Source organism: Panthera pardus, unplaced genomic scaffold (assembly GCF_024362965.1).
Source record: "Panthera pardus isolate Hobbes unplaced genomic scaffold, ASM2436296v1 HiC_scaffold_10, whole genome shotgun sequence".
In the NCBI taxonomy this organism is placed as follows: domain Eukaryota; kingdom Metazoa; phylum Chordata; class Mammalia; order Carnivora; family Felidae; genus Panthera; species Panthera pardus.
The window spans coordinates 89,644,235-89,671,089 of record NW_026526655.1 but is presented as its reverse complement, the minus strand read 5'-3'; the positions used below and the strand labels follow the sequence as shown (position 1 = coordinate 89,671,089).

The 26,855-nt window shown below is 34.5% G+C and overlaps 1 protein-coding gene across 4 annotated transcripts in view; it reads right to left on the bottom strand.

Moving 5' to 3' along the window:
• LRP1B (LDL receptor related protein 1B) overlaps nucleotides 1–26,855 on the bottom strand; it is a 1,871,086-nt gene that overhangs the window by 135,315 nt on the left and 1,708,916 nt on the right. For all 4 annotated transcript variants that reach the window (XM_053909160.1, XM_053909154.1, XM_053909157.1 and 1 more), the window contains exons 68-74: nucleotides 21,653–21,759; nucleotides 16,331–16,460; nucleotides 14,610–14,716; nucleotides 14,139–14,271; nucleotides 6,716–6,838; nucleotides 1,485–1,610; nucleotides 372–509 (exon numbers count right to left, since the gene is read on the bottom strand). In XM_053909160.1, the coding sequence (XP_053765135.1) occupies nucleotides 372–509; nucleotides 1,485–1,610; nucleotides 6,716–6,838; nucleotides 14,139–14,271; nucleotides 14,610–14,716; nucleotides 16,331–16,460; nucleotides 21,653–21,759 (864 nt within the window). The remainder of the gene's footprint in view (nucleotides 1–371; nucleotides 510–1,484; nucleotides 1,611–6,715; nucleotides 6,839–14,138; nucleotides 14,272–14,609; nucleotides 14,717–16,330; nucleotides 16,461–21,652; nucleotides 21,760–26,855) is intronic.

Here is a 26,855-nt window from a genome sequence, read left to right as displayed (position 1 = left end):
TTATTAAGACCTTGACCATCTTTCACTCAAATATTGTAAGAGGCAAAAAAATATTAAATTTATACTTTATAAAATAAAATATTAAGGAATATAGATTTATTTGCTGACATCAAAGTCTGTAATTGGATATTGAGATCTCAGGTTCAGTACTAACAAGGATAGTCATTCTAAAATCAACTTCCTCCATCTCATGCTTTCTGATATTAATTTAACTGGCATTCTAAGGCTGCTTTGGCAAAGGCTTACAAAAAAAAGGCATCAAGTAAGCCTTTGAAAACAGTATTTTGTTACACCAGTAAAGAAAATTTTAGTCATGTTGAAGTAGAAGTTGAACTTGAATGTTGCTACACTTTAACAGAAAATAAACTCACTTATTCTGCAGCCTTGTTCATCTGAACCATCTCCACAGTCATCAAGTTGATCACACTGGAGGTCCATGGGGATACATTTTTTATTATTGCAAGCAAACTCATCTTTTTTACATGGTCTTGCTTTGTATGTAAGCTTACCTACAAAGTCATTAAAAATGATTAGTGCTTCAAAGAATAAAAACACATGTTTTAAATCATTTTTTAAGTTTATTCATTTATTATTTCTGAGAGAGAAAGAGAGAAAGAGAGAGAGAGCACAAGTAGATGAGGGGCAGAGAGAGAGAGGGAGACACAGAATCCAAAGCAGGCTCTAGGCTCCTCACTGTCAGCACAGAGCTGGACGCAGGGCTCTCAAACTGTGAGATCATGACCTGAGCCAAAGTCAGGTGCTTAACCAAATGAGCCACCCAGATGCCCCCAAAACAAATTTATTGAGTAAATTAACAGGTTCTTACTAAACACTATGAAAAATATGGCTCCATGATCATTTATTTGAAGCTCGTAGGCCAAATAAAAAGATTCTGAAATTCTGGACTTTCAGAAAAATAACAGTTCATTCACCCTGTAATAAGTAACGCTGTATTTCCACAAGAAAATGTTTGAATTTCACCCTAAATGGGACTTTCTTTTTAAAGTAATACAAACTTCCTCAGACCAGTTCCAGTCAAGGTTTGTCACAAAATCATTTTGCTACATATATTAGTAAAGCCTTTGGTTTTAAGAGTTTTGTTAATTTCACAACTGTGAAGAAAGGATTGTGTATACAGACATACAATCTTTGTTAGCACTCTCCCCTCCAGGAGCTGTTTAACAGAGAACCTTTTGAAACCACCATGTTTTTTCTCTCTTGCAGTATTTTCTGCAATAAAGTGTGTATAACCAATAGAGATTTACAGACTAGCAGAGACTTTGCATAAAGCCACATAGCTCTACTATTCAAATGAATGTTAGCAGATTATTTTCATACCTTGTCAGAAAAGCAAGTGTCTGAAAAAAAAATACCCTCAGACATGACACATGGAAAATACTTCTTTTTAATTTTTTGAGCCCCCAAACCATTATATTATCTTGTAGCTGTCACTGAATCAATTATTTCACATTAAATGGATTTACCACCACAGTGATCTTCATCGGAATTGTCCCCACAGTCATCAATCCCATTGCACATTTGCTCAGGCTGCAGGCATATTCTGTTATTTCTGCATCTGTGAGGTCTTGTGGGTGGGCAAAGAAACTTGGCTGAAAAAAAAAAAGAAAAAGACAAAGCAGTTCCTTTGGGTCACGACTTACAATTCTTTGTTTGTTTGTTTGTTTTGGTCTTTCTTTTTTTGTTGTTTCCTTCTTTTGAAATCCATAATCTAGTTTTTATGAATATCTTTTGTTGTGGAAATTGCCTACATGCAGGTACTAGAAAATGTGTGATAATAGAAGCTATGATCCTAGTTATTTATATTAACTACAGAAAAGAGTACACAGCTGCAATGAAATAAAGTAAGAAAAAGAGCCAAACTTCATGGTCTCATTTCCAGATGCCTTATCTTAGCTGACTTCACTTGGTGTACCAAATTAATTTATGCCTGCGGTTTATACAACATGGCAGGACACTTAGCTATTTGAAAGAGCAATTTCACACAGAAGAGAGCTTGAGCAAGCATATGTTACAGGCCCAAATTTGAAAATAGGTCATCCAGTGAAAAAAATGTCCCAACAATACTATAACTGTGTTTCTTACTCTGTGTTTCTGTACAGAAATGTGTGAATATGTATTTGAGTCACATAGATGATCTTTGTTATTTATTTTTAATATGTGTGTATATATGTATCTCTGTGTGTGTGTGTGTGTGTGTGTGTGTGTGTGTAAAAGAGACAACAGTGAAAGCTGGAGAATTTTATCCTGTCCTATCCTTCATTATCTAACTGAAGACTTCCACCCTTGGAGTAGGAAACATCTCTAATGACTCTTTATCTTTACATGTGGAATACTCCAGGGCTCTTTCATTGGTTTTCTGATCTCCTCACTCTTGAATTCTCTGCTGATCTTCTCATTCTCATGGATTTACTTGACACAATACCCTTCAAACTTTCAATTCACTATCTAATTCTAGTATCTCATAATTGATTATAGGATATCCCCTCAAGAATTTCAAATTCAGTAAGTCAAAACCCCATTCTTTATCACCTTCCCATTACTTCCTTCTCCCTGAGCATAAACTATGTGTTATTTCCATAGTTCAGTTAGTAGTACATCATAGCCACAGTCTGGGATTATTCTAAAGCATTCCACTTATTGACCTTCAACTCTTATTAGTCAACAGTCCTGCTGATACAGTCCCCAAACTTGCCTTCTTCTTTCCATGCATACCAGTTACAATACCTTGGCTCTTCATTATCTCTTACAGAGAAAACTGAAGTAGAATCCTAAATGTCTTCACTTCACTGCCCAATGTAAGATCTTCCAAAAGATACCAGAAGAATCCACCTGACACATTAATCTGGTATAATAGACTGATCATTACTTTGTCCCTGTCACTCCTACAGACCCATCCGTTGTATCTCTTAAAATTCCAGCAATATTACTTTATTAGCTCCTTAAATATGCCATACTCCTTCTTTCTTGACCTCCTTGGTTTAATTGAAATCTGGTTCCCACTCCAAGCATAGTTCTTCCCCTTTAGGTCTTTTAGGAATGCCTCTTAAATTACTTAAACCTCATATTATCTCATGTTTAAATACACCCTTAAGTTCCTAATTTAGCTTTCAGAAATTTGTTACATCATCACGCTCTATTTAAAAAAATAAAAACAAAAACTATTATGCATTTGATTATACATCTTTCTTATTGCCATTTTCTCATCAACCTTTACTGTAAACATCACCCCCTCTCCAATTTACTAAAGACTGTAGCACCACCCTTCATAGTCATTGCTCTCAATCCAAACTCATTTCCACATCCTAGATGACATCAATATCCACATGAACAAACCGACCAATAGCTGTACCTCTTAGAGCCTTGAGTTTTTCATACCCAATGACCTTTTACTCTAATTCACCTAAGCCACCCACTGCCCTAGAAGGTTGTGAAGATTGGAAGATTTCAAGAAATTTCTCTTCTTAATTCAGTCAATGACATTTCCTGTTGCTTGGAGGTAAGAACACTAACTGATCCACACAAGTGCCCCTGGATATACTGTTTCCTCCAATTGCTTCATTTACAAAGCCACTAATTTGAATGCTGCAAGTTCTGCCCACCACCTCTTACTTTCCCAACTTTCTAGTTCAACCAGTCTCATTAATATCCTTTTTCTGTCTATGGTAAAACTTTAGCTCATTGATTTATCTACCTTTTCCTATTCTCCAATGTTTTTGTCTTTACTTCCCTCTCTATTGACAGTTGATCCCATGCCCTTTGACAAATATTTACTGGTAACTTATTATACTTTTAACACTGTTCTAAGAACTTACTTAGAAACTCACTTTAGTACAAATAATCTGGATTATCTGGCCTTTTTCTCTTTTTCACACCATAGTATTCCATAATATTCATTGTTCCCATTCTATTCTGACTCTTTTTTATCCCATAGAATTCCACAGTATCCATTCTGACTCTCAAATTTATAACTCTAGACCAGCTTTTTAAACTTCAGAACCAAATATCTAGGGCCTACTTGAAATCTATACTTGAATGTCTCCTCAAATGTCTCTCAAACCAGGCTTTTAATCTTTACTTACAATACTGTTCCTCTTCCTATGTTCCCCATGTATTCAACGGTGCAAACAAAAACACCTTATACATTATACTTAGTAACTTCCTCTCCCTTGCCCCATATATCTACTCTATTATTTAATCCAATTTATTTTGTTTTTCAAACCACATTCAGATCTGTGGTATATTTGCCATCATGTGCTATCATTATCTTAATCCAAGCTAACAGCATGGCCTGCCTAGAGTATAGCAATTATCTTACTTAAACTTGCACCTTTCTATCCAGTATTTGTAAAATATAAATAGGACTATAGAACTGTTCTGCTTAAAACGTTTTAGTATTCTTAATTGTTTTTAGGCTAAACCTAAAAATCCTTATAGAGATTTACAAGGTTCTAGACTCTTCTGTCTCTTCAGTTTCATCTGAAACCAATATCTACCTGTTCTGCACGCTCCAAGTACATGGATCTTTCAGTTCCTCCAGTAAGCTATGGATTGCTTTGCTTCAGGGTCTGTCTACATCTTGTTTCCTTTGTCTACAACATTGTGTCATCCACCTTCCCTCCACCCCATCCCTTTCACCTACTTGGCAATGATTTATCTCTCAGACTGTAACTCAAATGTTATTTTCCATAACCCAAGATTGAATAAAATCCCTCTGGGTCTATTCTTTTATAACTTACTCTACTTTTTTGTCAATGCATGTATCGTCATTTATAGCCATATATATTTTTTAGATCATTTGAATCCCTATTCTACTAGATTCTCAGTTCTGTGAAGTCAGGGTCCATGTCTGTTTCTCTCATCATTATATTACTAAAAATAATAGTCTCTAACTTAACAAATATTTATTAAGTGAATGAATGACACTTTTCTTCATGCTCTTCATAATGTCTACAGTCTATTTTAGTTTGGATCTTTCAAAACTGTAGCTTTCTGAATTCCTCTTTATGCAGACCTCATCTTATTCCTCTCCATCTTACTTATACCTTTTACTTAATTCCACCATTTCTTGAAATACAATGTATGAAAATTCTGATTTGTACAGTCAGATTAAGATCTTGTCAGAGAGAACCATGTGCTGTTCATTTTTTTTTTTTTAATAACCCCAATTACTTAGCACAGTCGCTGGTACATAACAGATTGACTCAATGTTTATACTGATGACCAAGGGGAATGTAAAAACATGCACAGAATCAAGCTGGATGTAGTTTAAGTTTTCCAGCAGCTGGCACTGAGACTCACTTCCTGGCCCTGAAAGTAGTCCTGGGGCTCTGACTCTGGAGCCTCACATGGTTAATTAGTTAGCGACCATTTGCTATTCTACTCACTAGTTGTGTACGGAAGTGGAATAGACAATAGAAAAATAATTACATAAATATATACACATATATAATTTTATATATATACATAACTTATAAAAATAATGGGTTCTGGCTCGAAACTGGTAGATAAGTTCGTATTTTCCATATATTATAATTCAGACACAATAAAATCTCTAGTGATTCTCTAGAATCCATTTTGCAATATTATGTAACACAAAAATTAAAACTTAGTTATGTCTCTGATCAGTTGTGCCTGCAGAGAACACTCTCCAAAAACTGTCATTTTTATGTTTTAAATCCCTTTAAAAATAAAGCTGTCTTCTTGTTTTGGAATTTTTATTCAATTGTAATGTCAGTATTCAATGTCATCATCTATTCAAAAATATTGGTTTAACCTGGTGCACCAAACAGAACAAAGAATTTGAGTATGTATACTCACTCAGTCTATGTTTTCTTTAATTCACCTGATGTGCTATTTAATTGTATCCAAAGTAGTAGTATTTTTCTTTAAATTAGTGGTAAAATACATTTTTGCTGAGATTAGATACAAATAATAATAATAAGGGCTAAAAATTTCTGCTACATATAAGAAAATTGGACATTGATAGTTGTTGGTTGCGTAAGTATGCTCTTGACAATTATCAGTTAAGAGTAACTTGAATTGGAAGAAACAATAACTTTTTTAGGATTTTCAGATTAAAATATTAAATAACTCCTAATTTCAGTTCTCTGCCTACATCTAAATATATATAAAAATCTATTAATATATTTATATTTATAACATAGAATATATATGTATAAATAATATATATTTTAATATATTTAAATATTAAAATATAATGATATATTTACATGTTAAATATATTAATATATTCACATATTATCTTCATATAGATCTTCCTTCTCTGAACAACCTTGGTCTCAGTAGTGGGTAACTTGTGGAACTACATGATTTTATTATTCACATTTTTTCCATGTGGTTATCTGTCCAAAAAAAAAAAATGATTTAGCCTAAAGGACCACTTTGGTACAAAGCCAAAGTCTTCATATGAAACTTCTACAGTTCAGACCATAACTATCTTTGAGTAGTGTTGACATGTGCAAGTTCAGATGTAAGAGGGTTCTCTGTAAATTCATCAGCTGTTGGACAGGGTAATCTCTTATTGCCTGAACAAAAGCTGTATCTGCGGTTTTACTTTATCTACCTAACCACAGGATGGCAGACTTTGTGGTCCGCCTCCCCACTTCATTGATTCACGCCAGCGCATTCGATTCAGAGATGAGAGTAAAATCTAGACCCATGTGAAATGCCATACCACACATATCAGGGGCTTCATCTGAGTTGTCTCCACAGTCGTCTTCTCCGTCACACACCCAGAAATGTAGTTTGCAAAGGGAATTATTGCAGAGAAACTCATCTGCTCTACATATATTTCCTCCTTTATTTTAAAACAAAACAGAAAAAAAGACACAGAAATGTAGCATAATTAATGCCAGTCAGCAGGACACATATTCCTGTAATTCTTAGCATAGTATCTAGTTTCTCATCTCCTTACAGTTTTTTCCTGTATAGCACTAGGGACAAGCAGTATCCCAGATTTTTTTTTTTAGTTACTCATGTTTAGTTAACTTTTCAAAACAATCTGATGTTACCAAGGCATATCATAGTTCCTTTAGAAAATAATGATAAGATGGTAGAAGGAAGTTTTAAGTATAAATTATCTTATATTTCACATAATTTTTATGTTACTGTAGAGAAACTTAGGTTTTAAATAGTATTAGTTTTCATTATAAAAATTGTGTTGTTGGGGCGCCTGGGTGGCTCAGTCGGTTGAGCGTCCAACTTCGGCTCAGGTCATGATCTCACAGTCTGTGAGTTCGAGCCCCACATCGGGCTCTGTGCTGATGGCTCAGAGCCTGGAGCCTGCTTCCGATTCTGTGTCTCCCTCTCTCTCTACCCCTTCCCTGCTCATGCTCTGTCTCTCTCTGTCTCAAAAATAAATAAAAAAAACATTAAGAAAAAAAAATTTTAAAAAATTGTGTTGTTTTGGAAAGAAAAGACACTTTTAAAATTTTTAGATAATTCAGCTGTATCTGGAAACTGACAAACTGAATTGTTAAAAGAGAGAATAACCAATAAAAAGTTCTGAAGTCACAGAAAAATAGTTAAGTTTATAACAGAAGTTGGTGATGTGGTGAAATATTATAGTCATCCTGGTAAAAACTGTGCAATAGTGTAGTGACTTTTTTGTGTATTTTGTAAATGTTTGCATTTTTTCTCTTTTCACAATTCAACAGAAAGCATGAAGAATGCAAGGATATACTCACTCAAAATTAAGTATATTTATCACATACAAAGGAGCCAAAATAGTAATAATTTTGGAGGGAATAATAAGGCTGGGTCTGTGAAGGTCAAACAGCTCATCTTGTTGAGTTTTGACTCGCATACACATCTTTAATAATTAACTTACAGTAGCAAAGATTTAACTTAACAAATGACAGAACAAGATTTGGATTTTAGTGTAATAACAGTAGCTATAGTGTGGAGAACTTGGAAATGAAGGTAGCGAGAGTAAAGCCAAGGCTGGAGGAAAAAGACCAGTTTGAAGAGGCATTGCGGAAGCACAGAACTCGATTTCGAACTAGCTTCTGTTGAACTGTTGAAAGTGCTTCGGGAAGTAGAATCCTCAGGATCTGATGGCTGAATAGATGAGGGTGGTGAGGAGAGTGAGTAGTCAAACACAGCGCTCAATTTTTGGCTTATCTGGAGCATTTGGTGACTGTCGGTGTTGTTCAAAAAAAAATAAATAAAGGAATACAGCAGGAAGAGCAAGCTTACTAGAAATAATGACACAATTCATGTAAAGTACTAGTAGGACAAGCATATAGTGATATTTAGTAGGATAGTGGATAAATGTGTTGAAATATAGGATAGGTTCTAAGCTGTAAATATACAACTAGGGATGATCAGAATGTAGTTGTTATTTGGAATTTAGAACAAAACAGAGGAGATCAGCATTTAAAGATTGGATAAAGGGGTGTCTGCAAAAGAGGCTGAGGCTAGTTAGCCAGAGTGGTTGGAGAAATACCTAAAAAGTGTCTCAACAAGAAGGTAGTAGTTAGCACATGTATATAATGCTAAGAGAGGAGGTCCAATGAAGTGGTGGTGAATTTAATGAAATGTTTGTGGTTGGTTAATATTAGACGAAGAAGTAGTAGGTACCGTAACCATCCATCCCTTTCTAGGAGTATGCCCTTGAAGGGAAGGAGGAGAGGAGAAGGCTAGGTGATTAAGAGCCTAGTAGCTTCTGTGGAGTAAAACTGATATCTGATATACTTAAGTGCTTCTGAAAATAATTCAGTAGACAGAGTAAGCTTGAGGATACAGAAGAGAGAAAAGGTAATTGATATAACAAAGTCCTTGAGAATCCAGGAAGTGTGAAGGATTTGAGATCTAAAGTATCTACCTTATACTAGAGGTGTAACAGGTCTTCCGTTTCAAGAGGAGGGAAGAGGGAAAGGCTAGGCTAGGCACAGCTATAGGTAGATTTGTTAATTTGGTGAACAGATATTGAATAAAGCTCAAAATTTTTATTATTTCTGTGAAGTAAAGGTGAGGAGGAAATTCAACTTGTTAAAAACTTCATATGTTTGGTGTACCTGAGTGGCTCAGTTGGTTAAAAGTCTGACTCTTGATTTCAGCTCAGGGCATGCTCTCATGATTTCTGAGATCGAGCCCTGCATCAGGCTCTGTGCCATCAGATTCTCTCTCCCTCTCTCTGCCCCTTTCCTGCCCCTGTGTGTGCACACCATTTGTAAATATTTTTATTTAAAAAAAATAAAAACTTGATATGGTTAATGGTATACAGATGATTAGAGAAATATAGGATGATTGCTTAGAATCTTAAGTAATAGTTGAAGCTGAGATCAAGACTTTGTAGTGATGTCAATCTGAACAGTTCTAAGAGTTTCCTGCAAAAATGTTTAAGAACTGGCACAACCTACATTGGCATCTCTGAAGACTAACAAACTGTATAATAGGGAAAAACATAAGTCCATGGTAAGTCCGTGATGGTGAGTATCACCATGTGAGACTGACAACATAGTATCTGACACTGGGGTGCCCCTTTCTTTCAACTTCTGCAATACTCAAATCTAAAATGCCCTAATTCTAACAGTAATTTCAAGTATCAAAACCCATGCAAGAAAATATATTTAACAACTATCTGAAAACAATAAAAAGATAACATGTACGGTATTTAATACTAAAGAAACTTAAAATATGAATACCGATATAAAGAAGTGCTTAATTCAATATCAAAATTCATAGAATGTGAAAGTTATATTCGTTCAGAATAAAGATTCTCAAGACTAAATCTCATTGCATGTTCCATTTTACAATGGATTATATTCAAACAAAATTTGTGAACTCTTGACATCCTCTGATTCTTTTAGAAAATTCTATTTGTAGCACATCAGTCTTGTTAAAAAGAAAAAAAAATGATTTCCCAAAGGTATCATATTAGATAATATTATAATTTGCCCCATAAAAGTGTTGGGCATATTACTATTTTTATGAAGAAGAAGAGAAATATAAATGAAATCACAGTTGTAATAGTAAGGCAAAGGTTTTGTAATAACTTACTAAAGCCTTGCTATTATACCATGAAGAATTTGCATTAAAAAATGCATCATGGGGCCACCATGACACCCTGAGTCTAACATAAAATGCTTATTTTGAAATGGCATGAGGCACATATAAGCAAAAAAAGAGGTATAATTTAAAGAGATTAGCTGTATCAAAATTCCAGTTTCCTAGTCTTTAGTCATGTTCTTATTCAGCACAACAGGAGGTTATTAGAAAATATATATATATATATATATATATATATATATATATATATATATAAGCTTTTGGCAGGTTCATAGAAATCTGACCAGGCACATCATCACAGAAAATAAACATCTAGAGTTCCCATTTTAATTTGGGTGGAGGGAAGGTTTAACATATGAAAATATTTTATAATTTTCATAAATAGTTAACACACTTTTGAGCTGATGATAACTAAAAAGAATAATTCTCAATCTTGTCCACTAAAATTGCTAAGGAAAGCAAAGTTTGGGAGCTCAAGCCAAAAAAAAACCCAAAAAACAAAACAAAACAAAACAAAACAAAACAAAACAAAACAAAACCCACCAAGTTTCCATGTTTTATCTTTAAAAATATGAACGTTGCTTTTAATTCCACAGTATTTGGGGGTTCGTCTTTTTAAAGTAAACCAGTAAAATGGATTCACTTGGAAAATGTTTCATGTTTGTCCTGCATCTTGCCTTCCAGCCCCCAACACTTAGTTCATGTGTCAGGTTTTGGGATGAATGGAAGGCTGATTTAATAGCAGAGAGATTTATTTTGGCATTTCATTTCCTCAGTGCCTTGAAGTACATCTATCCAATACCTGAACCACTTCCTGGAAGTAAAATACTAGAAATCTGAACTTGATCATGCTTTAAGGTACATCCATACAGGATCAAATATTTTAACCATCAAGATAATTCACTGGAATTTATCTAGCAGCAAAGAAACCCAAGAAAAGTTAGAAACATTAGTGTGGAGGGAAGGAGAGCTTTGACACATTTCTAAATGATTGAATTAAAAGTCCTCAACTCTTTTTTAATCAGTAGGCTTAAACTTTTAGTAGCGTCATTTTAAATCTAAAAGGCAAGTCAGATTTCAAATTATATACTGCTTTTTTTTTAACTGTAAAACTTTTGTTTTTTAACCTTGAATTCTTTGTTCAAACAAACATTTCTTATGAAATTTTAATATTAAAAAAAAGATAAATCCTGACAGGATTGCCCTCATACACACACACACATGCACATTCACTTATTTTCCAGATATTCTTACAGGTCTTGGAGACATTTCACTGTGATTGGATTTGTTAGTATAATAAATGAGCACAGAAACTTTCCTACAGGTAAGACAAAGAATTAGATCTCTTGATTCTCATTTCAATAATTCTCTGTGTCTAATACATAGTGCAAATTCTACCACCATCTCCTTTTGAAAAAAAAAAAAAAACATTTGAAGACTCCTTAAAAGCTTTGGGAAACTTCTCATTATGCTTAAAATCGGAACTAAATTCTATAGCATGAATCTTCAATTACTTATAGTTCCTAAACACTTAAACTTTCTCTCACCTATGAGACTTTGTGCATAATGATCCCACTACCTGGAATCTATTTCCTCATTCTGTTTGCATACTTAATTTTTTACATTAAGAAACTCACATTCCAACAGGGGAAACAGTCAACTAATACAGAAGTAATTATATTAGAAAGAAGAATATAATAACAAGTATGCAATCAAAGGGTGGCTAGGGAAACTCCAGAAGAGACTGAGATTTGGTTGAAGACAGTAACAACTGAATGGACTTAAAAGGAGATATAATTCTTATTGGCAAAGGTATTGAGATGGCAGAAATAGTAGAGGAATCTGGCAAGATGTTGAAAAGCATGGAAGATGTTGCTAGATTTATTCTTTGATTTGGCTAGGATATATGATACATAAAGAGAAATAATAGGGTATAAGAGTAGGAAGATACAATAGGATGATTTTCTTGTAACACGGACTGCCATATTTGTAAGTAACCAGGAAGGAGCTTCAAGTAAATATTTACATAGTCAGAGTTACACTTCAATAAGATGAACCTGGCAGCAGAGAGCAGAATGTATTGGAGTTGACTTACATGGTAGTATATATGCCCAGGCAGGGCAGGAAGCAATGAGAGAAGCAGCCAGACTGGTGATAGAGACTGAAATTAAGGGAATGGAGCTTAATAGCTAGAAAATGGAAAATGATGAGTAACTTAATTGTCCCGAAGTCTTAGAATATGACTGTATTTAAGACCTTTTGGTGCCAGAATGTCTACAATGTTTGATGTCTCTAAATTGGAATGTGAATGTAAGAACTTAACCAAAAGTAGAAACAGCTATTAAGGAAGTCTAACCTTTTATGGCTCTATATAATGCACTGCAGATTCCAAATGAGAACTAGGATTTCTTCTCCTGAATATTACAACACTTTATCAGATTTGAGATGGAGATCTTAGCAAATCATAAAGGTTTGATCTAATGTTAAAGGAAATGGGGGGCATTTTTTCTTCGAATGACTAGATATTTATAGAAGTAAAATTGTATTATTTTCTTTTTTAAAAAAGCTTTTATTTAAATTCCAGTTAGTTAACATACAGTGTTACATTAGTTTCATGTGTACAATGTAATGATTTAACACTTCCATACAATACCCAGTGTTCTTTACAACAAGTGCCCTCCTTAATCCCCATCACCTACTTGACCCCCCTGCCTCCCCCCACCCACTCCCCTCTGGTAATTATCAGTTTGTTCTCTATAGTTAAGAGTCTGTTTCTTGGTTTGATTGTCTCTCTTTTTCTTCCCCTTTTGTTCATTTGTTCTGTTTCTTGAATTCTAAATATGAATAAAGTCATATGGTATTTGTCTTTCCCTGACTGACTTATTTTGCTTAGCATTAGCTATCTAGCTCATTCATGTTGTTGCAAAAGTACATTTAAACTGTATAAACCCTGAGCACATGTTCAAATGCCTTGCAGCCTACATCAGTATCTAGTATCATTTCTGTTGATGATACTCCAAATATTCCATAATGTAAAGTACATCAAGAGACTTTAATTTTTTTTTAACATTAATGTATTTATTTTGAGAGAAAGAGAGAGCATGCAAGAGCGTGAGCAGGGAAGGAGAAAAGAGTGAGAGGGAGGATCCCAAGCAAGCAGGCTCTTTTGCACTGTCAGTGCAGAGCCTGATGTGGGGCTCCATCTCGTGAACTGTGAGATCATGACCTGAGCCCAATCAGGAGTTGGATGCTTAACCAACAGAACCATCCAGGTGCACTCCTTGAGAGACTTTTGTAAGCAGGTTAAAAAAAATTTTGCATTTAAACAATGTATTTAACATTATTCAAATAATAAGAATTATGGAATTTGTGATCATTTTAAGGTTTGCCCCACAATTGTTTTTTTTTTTTTTTTTTTTTTTTTTGCTTTCCCTTCATTGACTCTAAAGTAGGAATAATTGCTGCTTTTATGTGGTGAATTACAATTAAAAAGTTGTTATCTGTCAGGAAATATTTTAACATAGCTAAAAATAATGTACTGCAAAATTAAAAGTTGTCTTCCAAACTGACAAAAAATGTAGGTCATTTTCTTAACCATATGGCAAAAGGGAAATTTGGGGCATGACCTGCAGTTGTGTATCAGTATGTGTATGTGTAATATGGTATGCCATATGTTATTATTCTTTCATAGTAAGGCAGGCAACATGGAAGAGAAATGCACACCAAAAATACTTCTGTAGTAATGGCTACAAGCGGTTATGTTCCCTGCATCCTTCTGCCCCTATCCCTGACCCAGCATCTAGTCCAAAGCCATGCTTGTGATCGGATGCAATAAAAACCTGCACTTTGGTTACCTTTGTCATATGAAAACTAACACTGCACTCTATCTGGAAATTATCCAGATTTTGCTTACCCAGAACAGGATATTATGTAATGAAATAAGAATGGGTAAAGAGAATCATTTAATGATCCTATTTTTTGCCTCTAGCACACTACTGACTTGACACAGTATTTTAACTGCCACTCTCTTATTTACACACATACACACACACACACACACACACACACACACACACACCCCTTACCTCTGTCACAGTTCTGTTCATCACTGCCATCCACACAGTCGTGAATGCCATCACAAAGCCATCTAATTGGAATACAGTGGGCTTTATTTCTGCATCGAAACTGATCTTCCTTACACTCAGTCACACAGTCCATCTGTTCAAATACAAATAGGCACTGCAGTTTTCATTAATGATAATGATATAGTCACAGGAAAAACAAACATGCAGCTGACAATACTGGAGATTTATTACACTGTGGGCTTTCTTTTATTTTGACTTAATGAATATAACCCCTACAAATGACAATAAGATTTAGTATATGAACAGCACGCAGATTCGGGTATTTGCTGCAATTACTATATTCAATGTACTTGTCCTAAGATTTTAGACGGCTAAGAATCAAGATTCTCTCTTTACTCTAGTTTTATTACATTTGCTTTCCCGAACCTAATTCATGTAATTCAGAGATTTTAATCAAATGATAGATTTTACCTCATCTGAACCATCAGCACAATCATATTCTCCATTACATTTCAAAGATGCTGAAATACATCCTCGGCTGGCACATATATATTCACTTGATGAGCAAGTAGGAGAATCTGAATATAATTATAAAGTTAAGATTTAAATTCACTAAAATGAATGATTGCTTTGATAGATAAAAACATATATAAGCATATAAAAAATTCATAGACAGTAATGAAAATAGTTTATATTTAAACTGTACTTAATATCTGATATTACACATTTATTTAAAATGTGTTTCATAATATTATTGCATTTCATAAAATATATCTCAATGACGTAATAGGCTGTTCAGTAAGTTTTTAACTCACTAAAGACAGAAAGGAAGAAAAAAAAACCCTCTATATCCTCCTTCTCTTTAATTTTGAACAGTTAAATGAATTTTTCATAATTTTAAATTAAATTATTTAAAAACAAAGGCTTCAAGTTGGTTTTAAAACTGTAGTGAGACTTAGTGACCCTTGGGAATGTTAATTTATATATGCATTATATAAAGCTAAAAGTAGAAATCTTGGCATGGTCTCATAGACCCCATGATATCTAGCTGGCTGTGTTGACATAAATGTCATATTTGCATAAGTTCTGAGAAGTATTTTTGTTTTGGGGTCTTAAACATGAATATATGCATAATTAACTGAGTCTGTAGAATCTGAAGTATTCTTTTATGACATAGAAAATAAAAATAGCATGTGGATATTTAAACTACTATCAGTACCTAATCTAATTAATTGACATACTAATTATGATTGCTGCCTTAGTCTCTGGGTTTGAGTTAGCTAGGCTTGCCTTCAAATCTCTGGTAGCCAAAAGTACTTATATAATGGCTTTGCTTACTCCAAGGATGCTCAGAAGCTTTTTCTTAGAGTTTTAATTCCTTTTAATTGGCAGTGTTTGCCTAGAGATCTGTATTCATATGGAGTCTGAAGATAGGTCTATATTCAGTAAGAAAAAAGATCAATTAGCAATATCGACCACGGGCAGCAACATGTGTGTCCTGTATCTGCTACTGTCACCTAGGCTCTCAAAGTAATGCTTTTGTGGTTGTACATAGATCATAGCATGATTTTCTCCCAGTAATTCTTTTTTTTTTTTTTTTTGGTAAGATGATGCTATTAAAATACCTAAGTATAAAAAAATTAAGTTTTAATGGTCATATTTCTAAGGCTATATTTAGGGGATAAAAACGCACAATAAATTGGGTGTTTTTTCCCTGTACTCTGGTCTTGCTTCCTAATTTTATTTTGATTTTGGACCAAAATGCAAATAGAAATAATATACTTATGCTTTTTCTCAGCTGGTTTCATGTTGAAACTACTGCATTCTTTTCCATAACCTTAATGTCCATAACTGAAAACCTGACGTTTATTGCACTGACAGTTTCAACATATATCACTTTTCCATCTTGGAGGAACAATTCCAAATGGGGTGGAAAGACAGAGAAACCAGAAGATCAAATTTGGGAGTAATGCTTGGATCCCAAACATAGTAATTATCCTACGCTAAACCACCTTCAAAACATATAAAGGGTACACTATTTAATTCACCTATAAGCATACCTAAAATCTTATATCTAAAACATAGTCAGTATGTGTGTGCATTTGCCATTGTTGTCTCCTAATTACTGCTTAAAATGGTTTTATACCAAGTTAAAATATCAGCTACATTAACTACCACCTCAATCATTTTACCTGGCTCACAGTTTTTCTCATCTTCTCCATATTTACAGTCTTCATGGCCATCACATTTCCACTTTGCTGATATACACTGACCATTGGAACACTGGAACTGATCTTTGGAACAACTTGTTTCACAATTTCTCTGTCAAAAACCACACAACACAGTTAACATTAAATTTTTACACTGCCACAAATAAGAAGCTCAGATGGTCATTTAAGCCCACGGCTATATAACAAAACTATAACAATTTTCTATTTTCATTTGTCTCTGTAAGCCTTATGATGACTTACAGAGAAATGAGAAAAGAACATAGATCCTATGGTTCCATCACATCAATTACTCCGAGGAGATCATTTTCCGATAGACAGGAGGTCATGTAATTTTAATAATTATAGGTGACAATAAAGATCGTGGAGGAAATAAAGGGTTAAAAATTATCTCTAATAAGTACGTCCAGTTCATTGGGAATGGGGTAGCAGGATGAAAGTGAAACAAAGAAGAATAAAGGCCAATCTGTTCTGTGTTGGCAAAAACTTCCTGCAGTGTCCTTCCTTTATCCTTCTTTTCACACTTCTTCCTCAGTCCTTTCACAAACTAGTTGCTGTTCATAATTTTTCTCTCTTCCAACATTTGTTGCTAAAGAACCGTGACAGGAACTGTCACAATTGTCACGTCTGCTAGTTTGCATATAGATTTTATTTGGAAGTCAAACAAGACAGTAGCTATACCTTTGGGAAACCTTTCGATTCTTTATATGAGATCAATAAAAGGGAGCCAGTAGAAATTAAACTTCCTTGGGTCTGACCAGTCCTGTTGATATGGGATGCTCCAATGAAACGTCTTGCTGGGATGAGGTTTTTCTGTAAGTAATTTCTATTCTTGCCAAAAGATACTTGCCTGTTGCTTCCACAAAAGGTGTAACCGTCACAGCTTATGGAACTCTCACTAAGCGGACCATGTGGATCTGCTACTCCCTGCTTCTTCGCAGTGTCATCCCCATGTAAAGAAAGGGAGTTTACATTCTAAGTCCCTGTAATTTTCTCTTTGCCAATGGTACTTTAATTAGACTGCCCACTATATAATTCATTTTCTTCTTACTGCCTTTCTTCTTCCCTTCTTTTCTCAAGTATTGAGGGGTTACCAGGTACCAGAGTTTCTTAAATAAGAATCCAAAGGAAACTAAGATTTACTCCATGTATTTTTTAAACTCATAAACTAACAGGAAATACCATCCCCTAAACCAACAATTACAATAAAATGCATCGACTGTCAAAATAAATAAGTGTAATTTTAATCATATGGATTCTCAAGGTTTTTATGAAAGGATTTATAGAGGAAGTTTAAACAGAAATGGAACTATTTAAGAAAAGGCTTTTCCTGTGTAAGGATAATTAGAAATGCAGTGCATCTGCAGTGTAAATCCTGTAATAGTAAATGCTGTAAAAGACGGAGAAACAGTCCATGCACTGGTCATGAGAAAGGGATTTCATATGTTTTGTTCACCACCTTACCACCATGTTCAGTATTATAACTGGGACATAATAAGCATTCAATAAAAACTGCCAATGTAATGAATGAATTAATGAATGAGGTAGCATATGCAGAAAACAAGGAATATAAATTAAAATTTCACGTAACTCAGTTCCAGTAGAATAAGGGTCATGTTTGTCTGTATGATAGGCACCGTGTGTGTCTGTGAACCAAATATCTAATACTGCACCATGATTATAACAACTGCTCAGTATATATTTGTAGAAATTAATCAAAGGTTATCTCAGCAATAAAGTAATTTGAGTAAAATAGCTCAATAACCAATGGCACTGGTGTATCTGTATTGGCAGCAATACAGAAAACATTACTTTTAGATATTTTTTCAATTATCAGAAGATTTCAATCAAGGATAAATTACAGGACAGTTGATGAGTATGTGTGTGTGTGTCTGTATTTGTGGGTTACTTAATTATTATTTTAGACTCAAAAGCGTAAAGAAAGAAAGAACAGAATAATGAACCTACGTGCCCATCATGCTTGTTTAACAATGACAAACACGTCACTATTCATGTTTCATACATCCTCCATTACACTTATTTATAGTCTGGACTATTTAACATAACAACAATAGTATCACTACATTCGCAATATCACAAAATTTGCCCAAATCCCTATGTTATTAGTCTAAAGTCTAATAACTTAGACTTACTCTAAAGTTATTTCCTATCAATATCTAAAATTTTCTCATTTTTAAAATATTGTTTGGTAAAATAAGGATCTAAAAGAAGTCTATAATTTTGAATTTGGTTTGAGTTTATTTAAATGAATAACTATTTCCCATTCTCCTAGGTGTGTGTGTGTGTTTGTTTGTTTTTCTAATGCTATTTACTACTTGCAGACAGACACTAGGTCATTTGTTCTACTGAATGTCCCACATTCCAAATTGGGCTGATTGAATCCTAAGAAGGATACCTTCGGAACATCTAAAGTGACTAATGAGCTTTTTGTTTTTTAAAAGTATTATTATACACACATGCATTTTTATACATTTATTATATTTCAATCCATTAAAGTCATTTTTCTTTCTGATGTCCAAGCTGTCTCTTTCATTAGTAGAAACCCCTTCAATTATCTCCTATGTATTCGGGACACTATACTAATAGTCTTATTCTGGCTTAACAAGATAGTAGTCACTCATTTTGTCAATTTCCTTCTCGGACCTGTAAGTGGACACATCTCAAAGGAGTTTTGTTTCCTTTAATAGGAAAATGGTATTTAGAGGCCACTGTATGAATGTTAAGGATAGTCTACAATGCTGAGATGTCACTGGTTTTAGAATTTTTAAGTGGCAGAGCTAAGAATTTTATATTTTTAGAAAGAGAAAGATAAATCAAAATCTCCTACTGATATTTTTGAATTTAATATTACATAATTTTATTTACATTTTTTTGTTCCTACATTTGTATCTCCTTTCTTTTACTTCAAACTTTTAAGTGCTAATAACATTAAAATAACTAAGCATTTGATCTACCCTACTCTCAATATATACGAGTTTCAAATTAGCAAAACCAACATTATTAATAACAAGCATATGAACACAGTTTAAGATTCCTTTGCATTTCTTTTTGTCCTTACAATGCATTATACTGGATGTAGAGTCCAAATAGTATATTTTAAAGTCACTTTAAATATTTCTTCTCTGGGAATTAATCACTCAATCTCTGTATGCCACTGATGTGATACACAATTATGCTGATCCAAGTTTTTATTATTATTTATTATTATTATTATTATTATTATTATTATTGTTTTGGCCGTAAGGAACAAGCTAATTATATTATCAGTTAACATCCTTACAAAAACGTATCCTCACAATTTTATTTTTTATTCCTAAATTGAGAGTACCCTGTATGTAATTTGGTTTTCTAGCCATTTGTTTGTTCCTTTGTTTGTTAGTCCATTCAACCTATAATTCTCACCTTTAGAAAGAAAAGAGGAATCAACTGCCTATAGTGTTAGACACTTCATTACTTATAAAGACCACCTTTAAGAAAGTTATTTTGGTTCCCTAGGGGCATTACCATGAAAATGTCTGTAATGGAGGTCTATCCAGCCATCAAAGAACTACATCCATGAACTTAGGGCATGAGATAAATGGTGTTAATAAGGACATTTACTTTCACTTGAATAAGATTTTGGAAAATAAGTGTTTGATTCTGTATATATACCTTGGGTGTCTAGTGAATAACATGGAAGATGCGATTACAAGCCTTAAACAGTATATCTCCACCTCTTGATGTTTCACAGATTACACAGGGGTGGTGAAACAGGTTTTAAAGAAAAAAAAAAAACGATTACATGGTATGGATGAGTTTATGTGAAAAGTATTTGTCTGACTGGGAAACATTTAGTATAATTTTTGAATAAATTGGTACTAAGTAAAAATGTAGTTGGGCAGTAAGAATGTAGCTCTCCTATGAATTAAAAAAACTGAAAAAAGAATTCTGTTTGGACTTGTTTGTGACTAGCCCCATGCATATAAGTGCTATGTTTCAACTTCTCCTAAGAGACCTTTGCAACCTCAAGGTTTAGGTTTTCTGGCCTTTGGGTGAGAAGTTAAATAATTTTGTTTCCAAAATCTAGGCTCCTGAATGTGACTGGGGACTTTTCCAAGATAGTGTGAAAATGGAGAATTGTCAAATCTTAATACGAATACCCGCAGACTGGGAAAGAACTAGTCTGTAGTCTGTATGGGTTCTGTAAATAGTAGAGACCTACAGTGTCTCCCAAAGATGTAGGAAATTGGTGGATGACTAATGATGTTTGACCTGAAACACAGAAACCTCTACAGCAGCAGAGAATCTCTCTAGGCAAACCTATAGTTAATGGAAGGACCTTCGTGAGGGGTAGGTGCTTATGTGTGTCAACCAGAGGAGCAGAGGTCTAGGGAGTCATTGTACCCTGGAAGGAGGCATGCTGGTCACTGAGGACAAGAAAACTAATTTTTCCTTTATTTATGACTAGGCTTGGTGTCACCAGTGTTGTGTTCCTGATATTAACATGGAAAATCATTAACAGAAAACCATGAAGTGACTCTTACTGGACTTTTCTGTGATACTAGAGAGTTTACTCTAAAATTTTTTTTTACTTATAAAAAAAAAATATATAATCATGTGTCATGTATTATTTTTAAAGCTCCATGGAGTAATTAACAGCTGAAACACAAATACATAGATGTATAAATAATGAATTGTGTGAGGTATTACAAGTGTTAACACAATCTTAAGTTTACAGAATTATCCAGAGATATTTTACACTTTTTTCACTTAAGCTGTGTGTACACAGACCTTATTATAAATGGATTGTGATTCATCATCTAAGCAAAGCTGAACCTGTGGTTTCATGAAAATTGATGACCCACATCGAAATCTATAAGACTGTATCTATTGAAGAAAGAGACTGGGGAGAAGAGACTGTTTAAAATGCATAAAAATATTAGTCCTGACTATAAATACTGCAGCAAATTTATGAACAAATTCACAGATGGCAAGGGCATCAGCTATAGGGAATAGGGTTTCCAAACATCCTATTCCCAACCCAGCTATTCACCACTTGAGGTAAAACAGACTATAAAGTTAACTGTCAATAGTAGCACAAGAACTATTCCCCGTGCTGTGTGTGTGCAGCACAGAGCTTAGATATAATACTACTTATCTCACTGTGTCAGGAGTAAAAGAGTATTTCAGAGATGTCCATGACAGACTCACTGGATTGAATAATAATAATTATAAATGTGACTCTAAAAAACTTTCTTTTTTGTTTGGTTTTACAAAGTTGCCTACCTCATCGGAGCCATCTGCACAGTCAAAATCTCCGTCACACCAGAACCTCGAAGAAACACAGTCCCCATTGGCACAGAGAAAATCTTTCAATGTGCAGGTCTGAGGCTCTGGGGACAGAAAAATAGCACAGGCTTATTCGATTATATGCAACTACATTCTAAATTTATATGACATATAGCATGAGGTAGTATTAAGAAAAAGGAGGTTAGCCAAGCAATTGTATAGGAAGCCAATAAATAGTTTAGAAAAAGTGTTTCATGAAGCATCTATGGTACACAGTATGATGATTTTTCAAATTTATTTTAAAATCATGAATAGAAAGTGGCATTACAGAAACAAATTGATAAAAAGACAAAAGATAGCTTACTGTTTAGTAAAAATACAACATCAAAGTAAAATAAGACATAAGAATCTACATATTACATAATAACAAATCTTTTCCAGTTGTTGGAACTCTAAGTCACTTTATGTTTTTACTTTAAGACATTTTGTGACTCTGTACCTATGGGGCTATTTATTGAGTAGTAAGTCTAGGTTTTGACTCTTGACTTTTATATTGTATTCTAACAAATTTCTAATTTTTCAGTTTTGTCCCCAGAGAGTCTAGAGTTCATAAAACAAGAAGAATACATGGGGATATTATTGGACATGACTGGGTGGGTAAGAGTTGAAAGGACACAAGGAACTTCACTTTTTAAAAACCTCCTTTTGGGGCACCTGGGTGACTCAGTCAGCTACGTGCCCAACTTTGGCTCAGGTCATGATCTTATGGTTCGTGAGTTCAAGCTCCACATTGGGCTTGCTGCTGTCAGCACAGAGCCTACATTGGATCCTTAGTCCCCCTCCCCCTCTGCCTCTCTCTCTCTCTCTCAAAAATAAACATTACAAAATAACTGAAAACTGCCTTTTTGTTTATGCAAATGTTTGCTCATGTCCTGCAGCATTTACCTGCCATTTTAAGTAATTTGCCAGTTATTGATTTAATTATGCTTCACCATAGTCCACATAGGATATAAGCCAAATAGTGTGACTTACTGCTTGGCTTAACTCCTATATAGAATATGTTTCATCTGCACAATGACGTAGGATTCCAGGAATTGATATGACTGCTACCGATCATCTCTTGTTTACTTTGTGTTCTTTATATAGAACTGGTATCTGGCATGATGAAAGACCCCTTTTTGTTTTCTCTACTCATTAACTGTATTTACAGCTGCCTCACACGCAATAATAGGAGAAAGGAAGGAAGGAGGAAGGAAGAATAACAGAAACTTAAGGAATATCCGTATGAAGCCTATTTTCTGCATAAATATTGTGAATAATTTGGCCCACATTTGATTACTGCTATACACAATCACTCAGTTTCTAGCTAAAGGGTAACATCAAGAATGCTTGGCGTCATGAAGGCTCTTGTATTTCTATATAGAGATCCCTCCTGAGACCACTGGGAGAACTATGGAAAGTGTAAATATGTATCAGCATTTTGTTCTGCTCTGAGACTTCATATACTAAAATGTGAACTTCAGGCTATGAATAAGACAAGATACTATTCAGTGGAATGAGAAAAAGCCACGTAACAGAAGGATCCCTTCATTTCTCAACACCCCATTGTTTAGTGAGGATGACAATAGCACTTTCTCCTTTCATCTTTGCATTATATTTACATATATTATCCCTTAATCTTAAAAACAACTGTATTAATATTACTATTTATAACAATAATAATTATTACCAGCTACTGGTGGCTTATTTGTTGTTAGGCACTAAATGAAATTAATGCTAAGTACTTGAATTAACTCAACGATTAATTCTAACAACTGTGTAAGGCAGGTGCTACTATAGGACCCTTTTGCCAATGAGTAAGTTGAGGCACTGAGAGGATAAGGAACTGTCTCCAAATCACCCTGCAGGCAGAAGAGCCAGTACTGAACTTGAACCTAGACGATCTAATACCACGGCCTGTACTATTTAATACTAGGCCATATCGTTGTCTCCCTTACTACCGAAGAAATAACAAGTGTTCACATATTACAGAGATGAACAATAAAGGCCTGGGAAGTCAAGTTACTTGTCCAAGGCACATGGCTAACAATGTATACTTCACTTAGAAATAAAAGAGAACTCTTTTTCTCTTATCATTATTCCATACTGAAGCCATTTCACCCTCCTGTTTACACACGAGCAGTTTTCTTCTTAGGGAAAAGAAATTGTAGTGAAATTAATAAGTTAATTAATCAGTGCTCAATTTATTTAATAATGGAAAATAACAATCAAAATGATTTTCATTAAAAATCAGAGAGCATTTTTTAAACACACACTTAGATGTTTAAAAGAAACAGCAGTAGAAACTTTGAATTTATGTATTTGGAGGTGTCTGAACAGAATATATTTATCCTTTAATATTCTAACTTGACTTTATGCTAATTAAACACAAGTGTGTTCATCATGTGCTAAACAAAAATGACTTCACAGAGTTTGACACACTTTTCTATAGGCAGGGTTGGATGTTGCTGATCTAAGGTGATAACAAGTTATAAAGTTATAAAGTGCTTCAAAGCATTCATCCAGTAATTCCACACAACACTTGTTCTATAGAGACTTAGCTAACATTGCTAATTACTCTGTTTTAATAGGGGAGGAGAGGAACTGAGTGATTTTTTGGAAAAAAATTTTTTTCAGTGCTTATGAAAATATGTATGTTTCTAGCATGAAATGCCAGCAAAACCACTTCTGAATAATAATCATGAATTATTTATACATATACAAATGTCATCAAGAATGGGATAGCAAGTCTGTTTTTAACTCTCATCTGTATGCCTCAGAATCTTTTGCCACTGGATGTCTCAAAATGAAACTTTCTCTTGAGAAAACCGTAATTAAGTTATGAGACAAGGTCCTGAGGGATTGCATTCTCTTGCTGTTTCTTAACTTTGATCTTTTCTGGATAAAGTAAAAGACCAATGTTCAGATGTTGGCATGATAGTTAGCTTTTTTTGTTAAAAAGAGGAGCAAAATGATCATACCTGGAAGATAACCCATTTGGAAAGAAAATTTGAATTTGAAATTTCCTCCAGTATTTCCAAAATGTTTTTCTCACATTAACTTTTTCTGATATTGCCTATGTCTCCAGATCTAAAGTAGATAGGGAACCCTACGCATGAAAAATTAACCAGGTTTTCCATAAGTCTCATTTAAACATGCCAAATTAACAACAAAGAAGCCTTCACAGGATATTTTGGAAGGCTGATCTGGATTCTATAATGAAAATAAAAAATAGGGGCATTATATAGATAAGTCATTTCCTTCGATACTAAAGGAAGAAAAGCATACAGCTTCAAAACTCAAAAGAACTTTGGAAGCTATCTTGCACAAAATGGAAAAAGAAAAAACAACTAAGTTTAGAAAATAAAAGTGAGTTTCAAAGCCACGGAGTTAGTGGCAGAGCAGAAAGGCTTCCAGACTCCAATTTCTCTGCTGAGTATATTATCATAAACCCTTGGTGATAAGTTCAAAAGTTATATAAATGTGGGTGTAAGCATCTGAGGAGAATTTTTAGAATACAATTAGTATAACTGACATGCTATACAAATAATCTTCTGATATAAATTCAGTGTGAAAGTACTAGAAATTCAAATAAGGCAGACACAGCTTGTCTCTCTACGAAAACTGTAATCTGGCTGATCAAGTTATTTAGTGCTTTTATATCTATTCGATTGTTAGCTACTTCTTAATAATGAAAAGATATGAAATAATTTATTTTGCACATCAGTTACTTAGCAGGTGTACATGCCGCATACATTACATTTATTGCTGATAAAGATAGCATAGGTGCTGAGACTTGTCAGATATTTTCAAACCTTTGATACAGATGACAAAGTAACTCCAGTGACAATAAAATTTTCTTGTTTCTAAGAGCATAAATCATTGTTGGAGCAAAGTGTCCCTGCTGAACACTTTACAAGGGAAATGATCAGCAGATGATGAAGAAAATGACAATGGACTAATTATGCTATATAAATATAAAAAAGGAGAAAGCATATTAGATTGGAAACATAGCTGGTAGTTAATTGCTTCACTATGATGTAAACTCTTCCCATATCTATGCCTGGAGTGTTTACCACACAATTTAAAAAGTAAACTCATTATATCAGATTCATAAACACAAAAACCCAAAAGCGATTTTAAAAATACACTGCTAATATTATAAATGTGTCAGGCCCTGTGCTAAACCCTGAGAAATAGCTCTACTCCCTACCCTGTCTGCAGACATTTAAATAGGAACTCAGATAAATGTGATAAGGGAATGAGTGGATCAATGGAATGCACGTGAGTGTTGGTTGATAGAAAAAAAAAATTTTTTTTTTACAGGTTTTTGAAATTTTAATAAAGAAAACGAAATGATCTGAATAAAGAGTACGTTCCATGCTTTTGGACTAGGTGACCTAATATAGGGTGACCTATCTTGGATGACTCTATAAAGACCTAATTACATTAATGATTAACCTACAAAGTCAGTGCAATCCCGCTCAAAATTCCAGTTGGATTTCTTTTGGGGGAGCTCAAGAAATAAATAAGTTAACTTTTTGACAAAGAAAAGTAAAGAAGGGAGTCTTGCTCAGTGCAACACAGGGTAAACCATAGTAACAACAGCATAGCACTGGCTCAGGAACAGTCAGCTGGGCCAGCAGAACAGAAGAGAAAGCTCTGTAACACACCCATGTGCTGTATGTGTATAGAAACTTGACATAAAAACACGCCTTCTCTGTGGGTGAGGCCACAGGTTAAGGTTTAGTGGAGACATTCTACTACGCCACCATCATTGTAACAAACATACCTAAGGAATAACAAAATAGGTATGTTGAGGTCCCAGCGTGACTCAAAATGAACTACCTAAAACTGGCTCTGTGGCGAGCACAGCACTGAATGCTCCACAGGCCCAACCTTCTGGAACTCTCTGCCTATGTCAGCAGCAGCGGCGCGTGGCACAAGATGCAGGAAGCCAAGCAGAGAATGCTGAGGCAGGCTGGTGCACAAGGCCACGGGGCATGCATCTCCCCACATGAAAACCCTTGTGTAGCCAGTGAGCTGATGAGCGCCAGCTGCCAGAAGAGCTGGAGGCGGAGTCAAAGGAGGTGGATTTAGGCTGAGTTCCCTTCTGGGTGCCCAGCGACTTTTCCTTCCGCGAATTCATCCAGACGTTCAG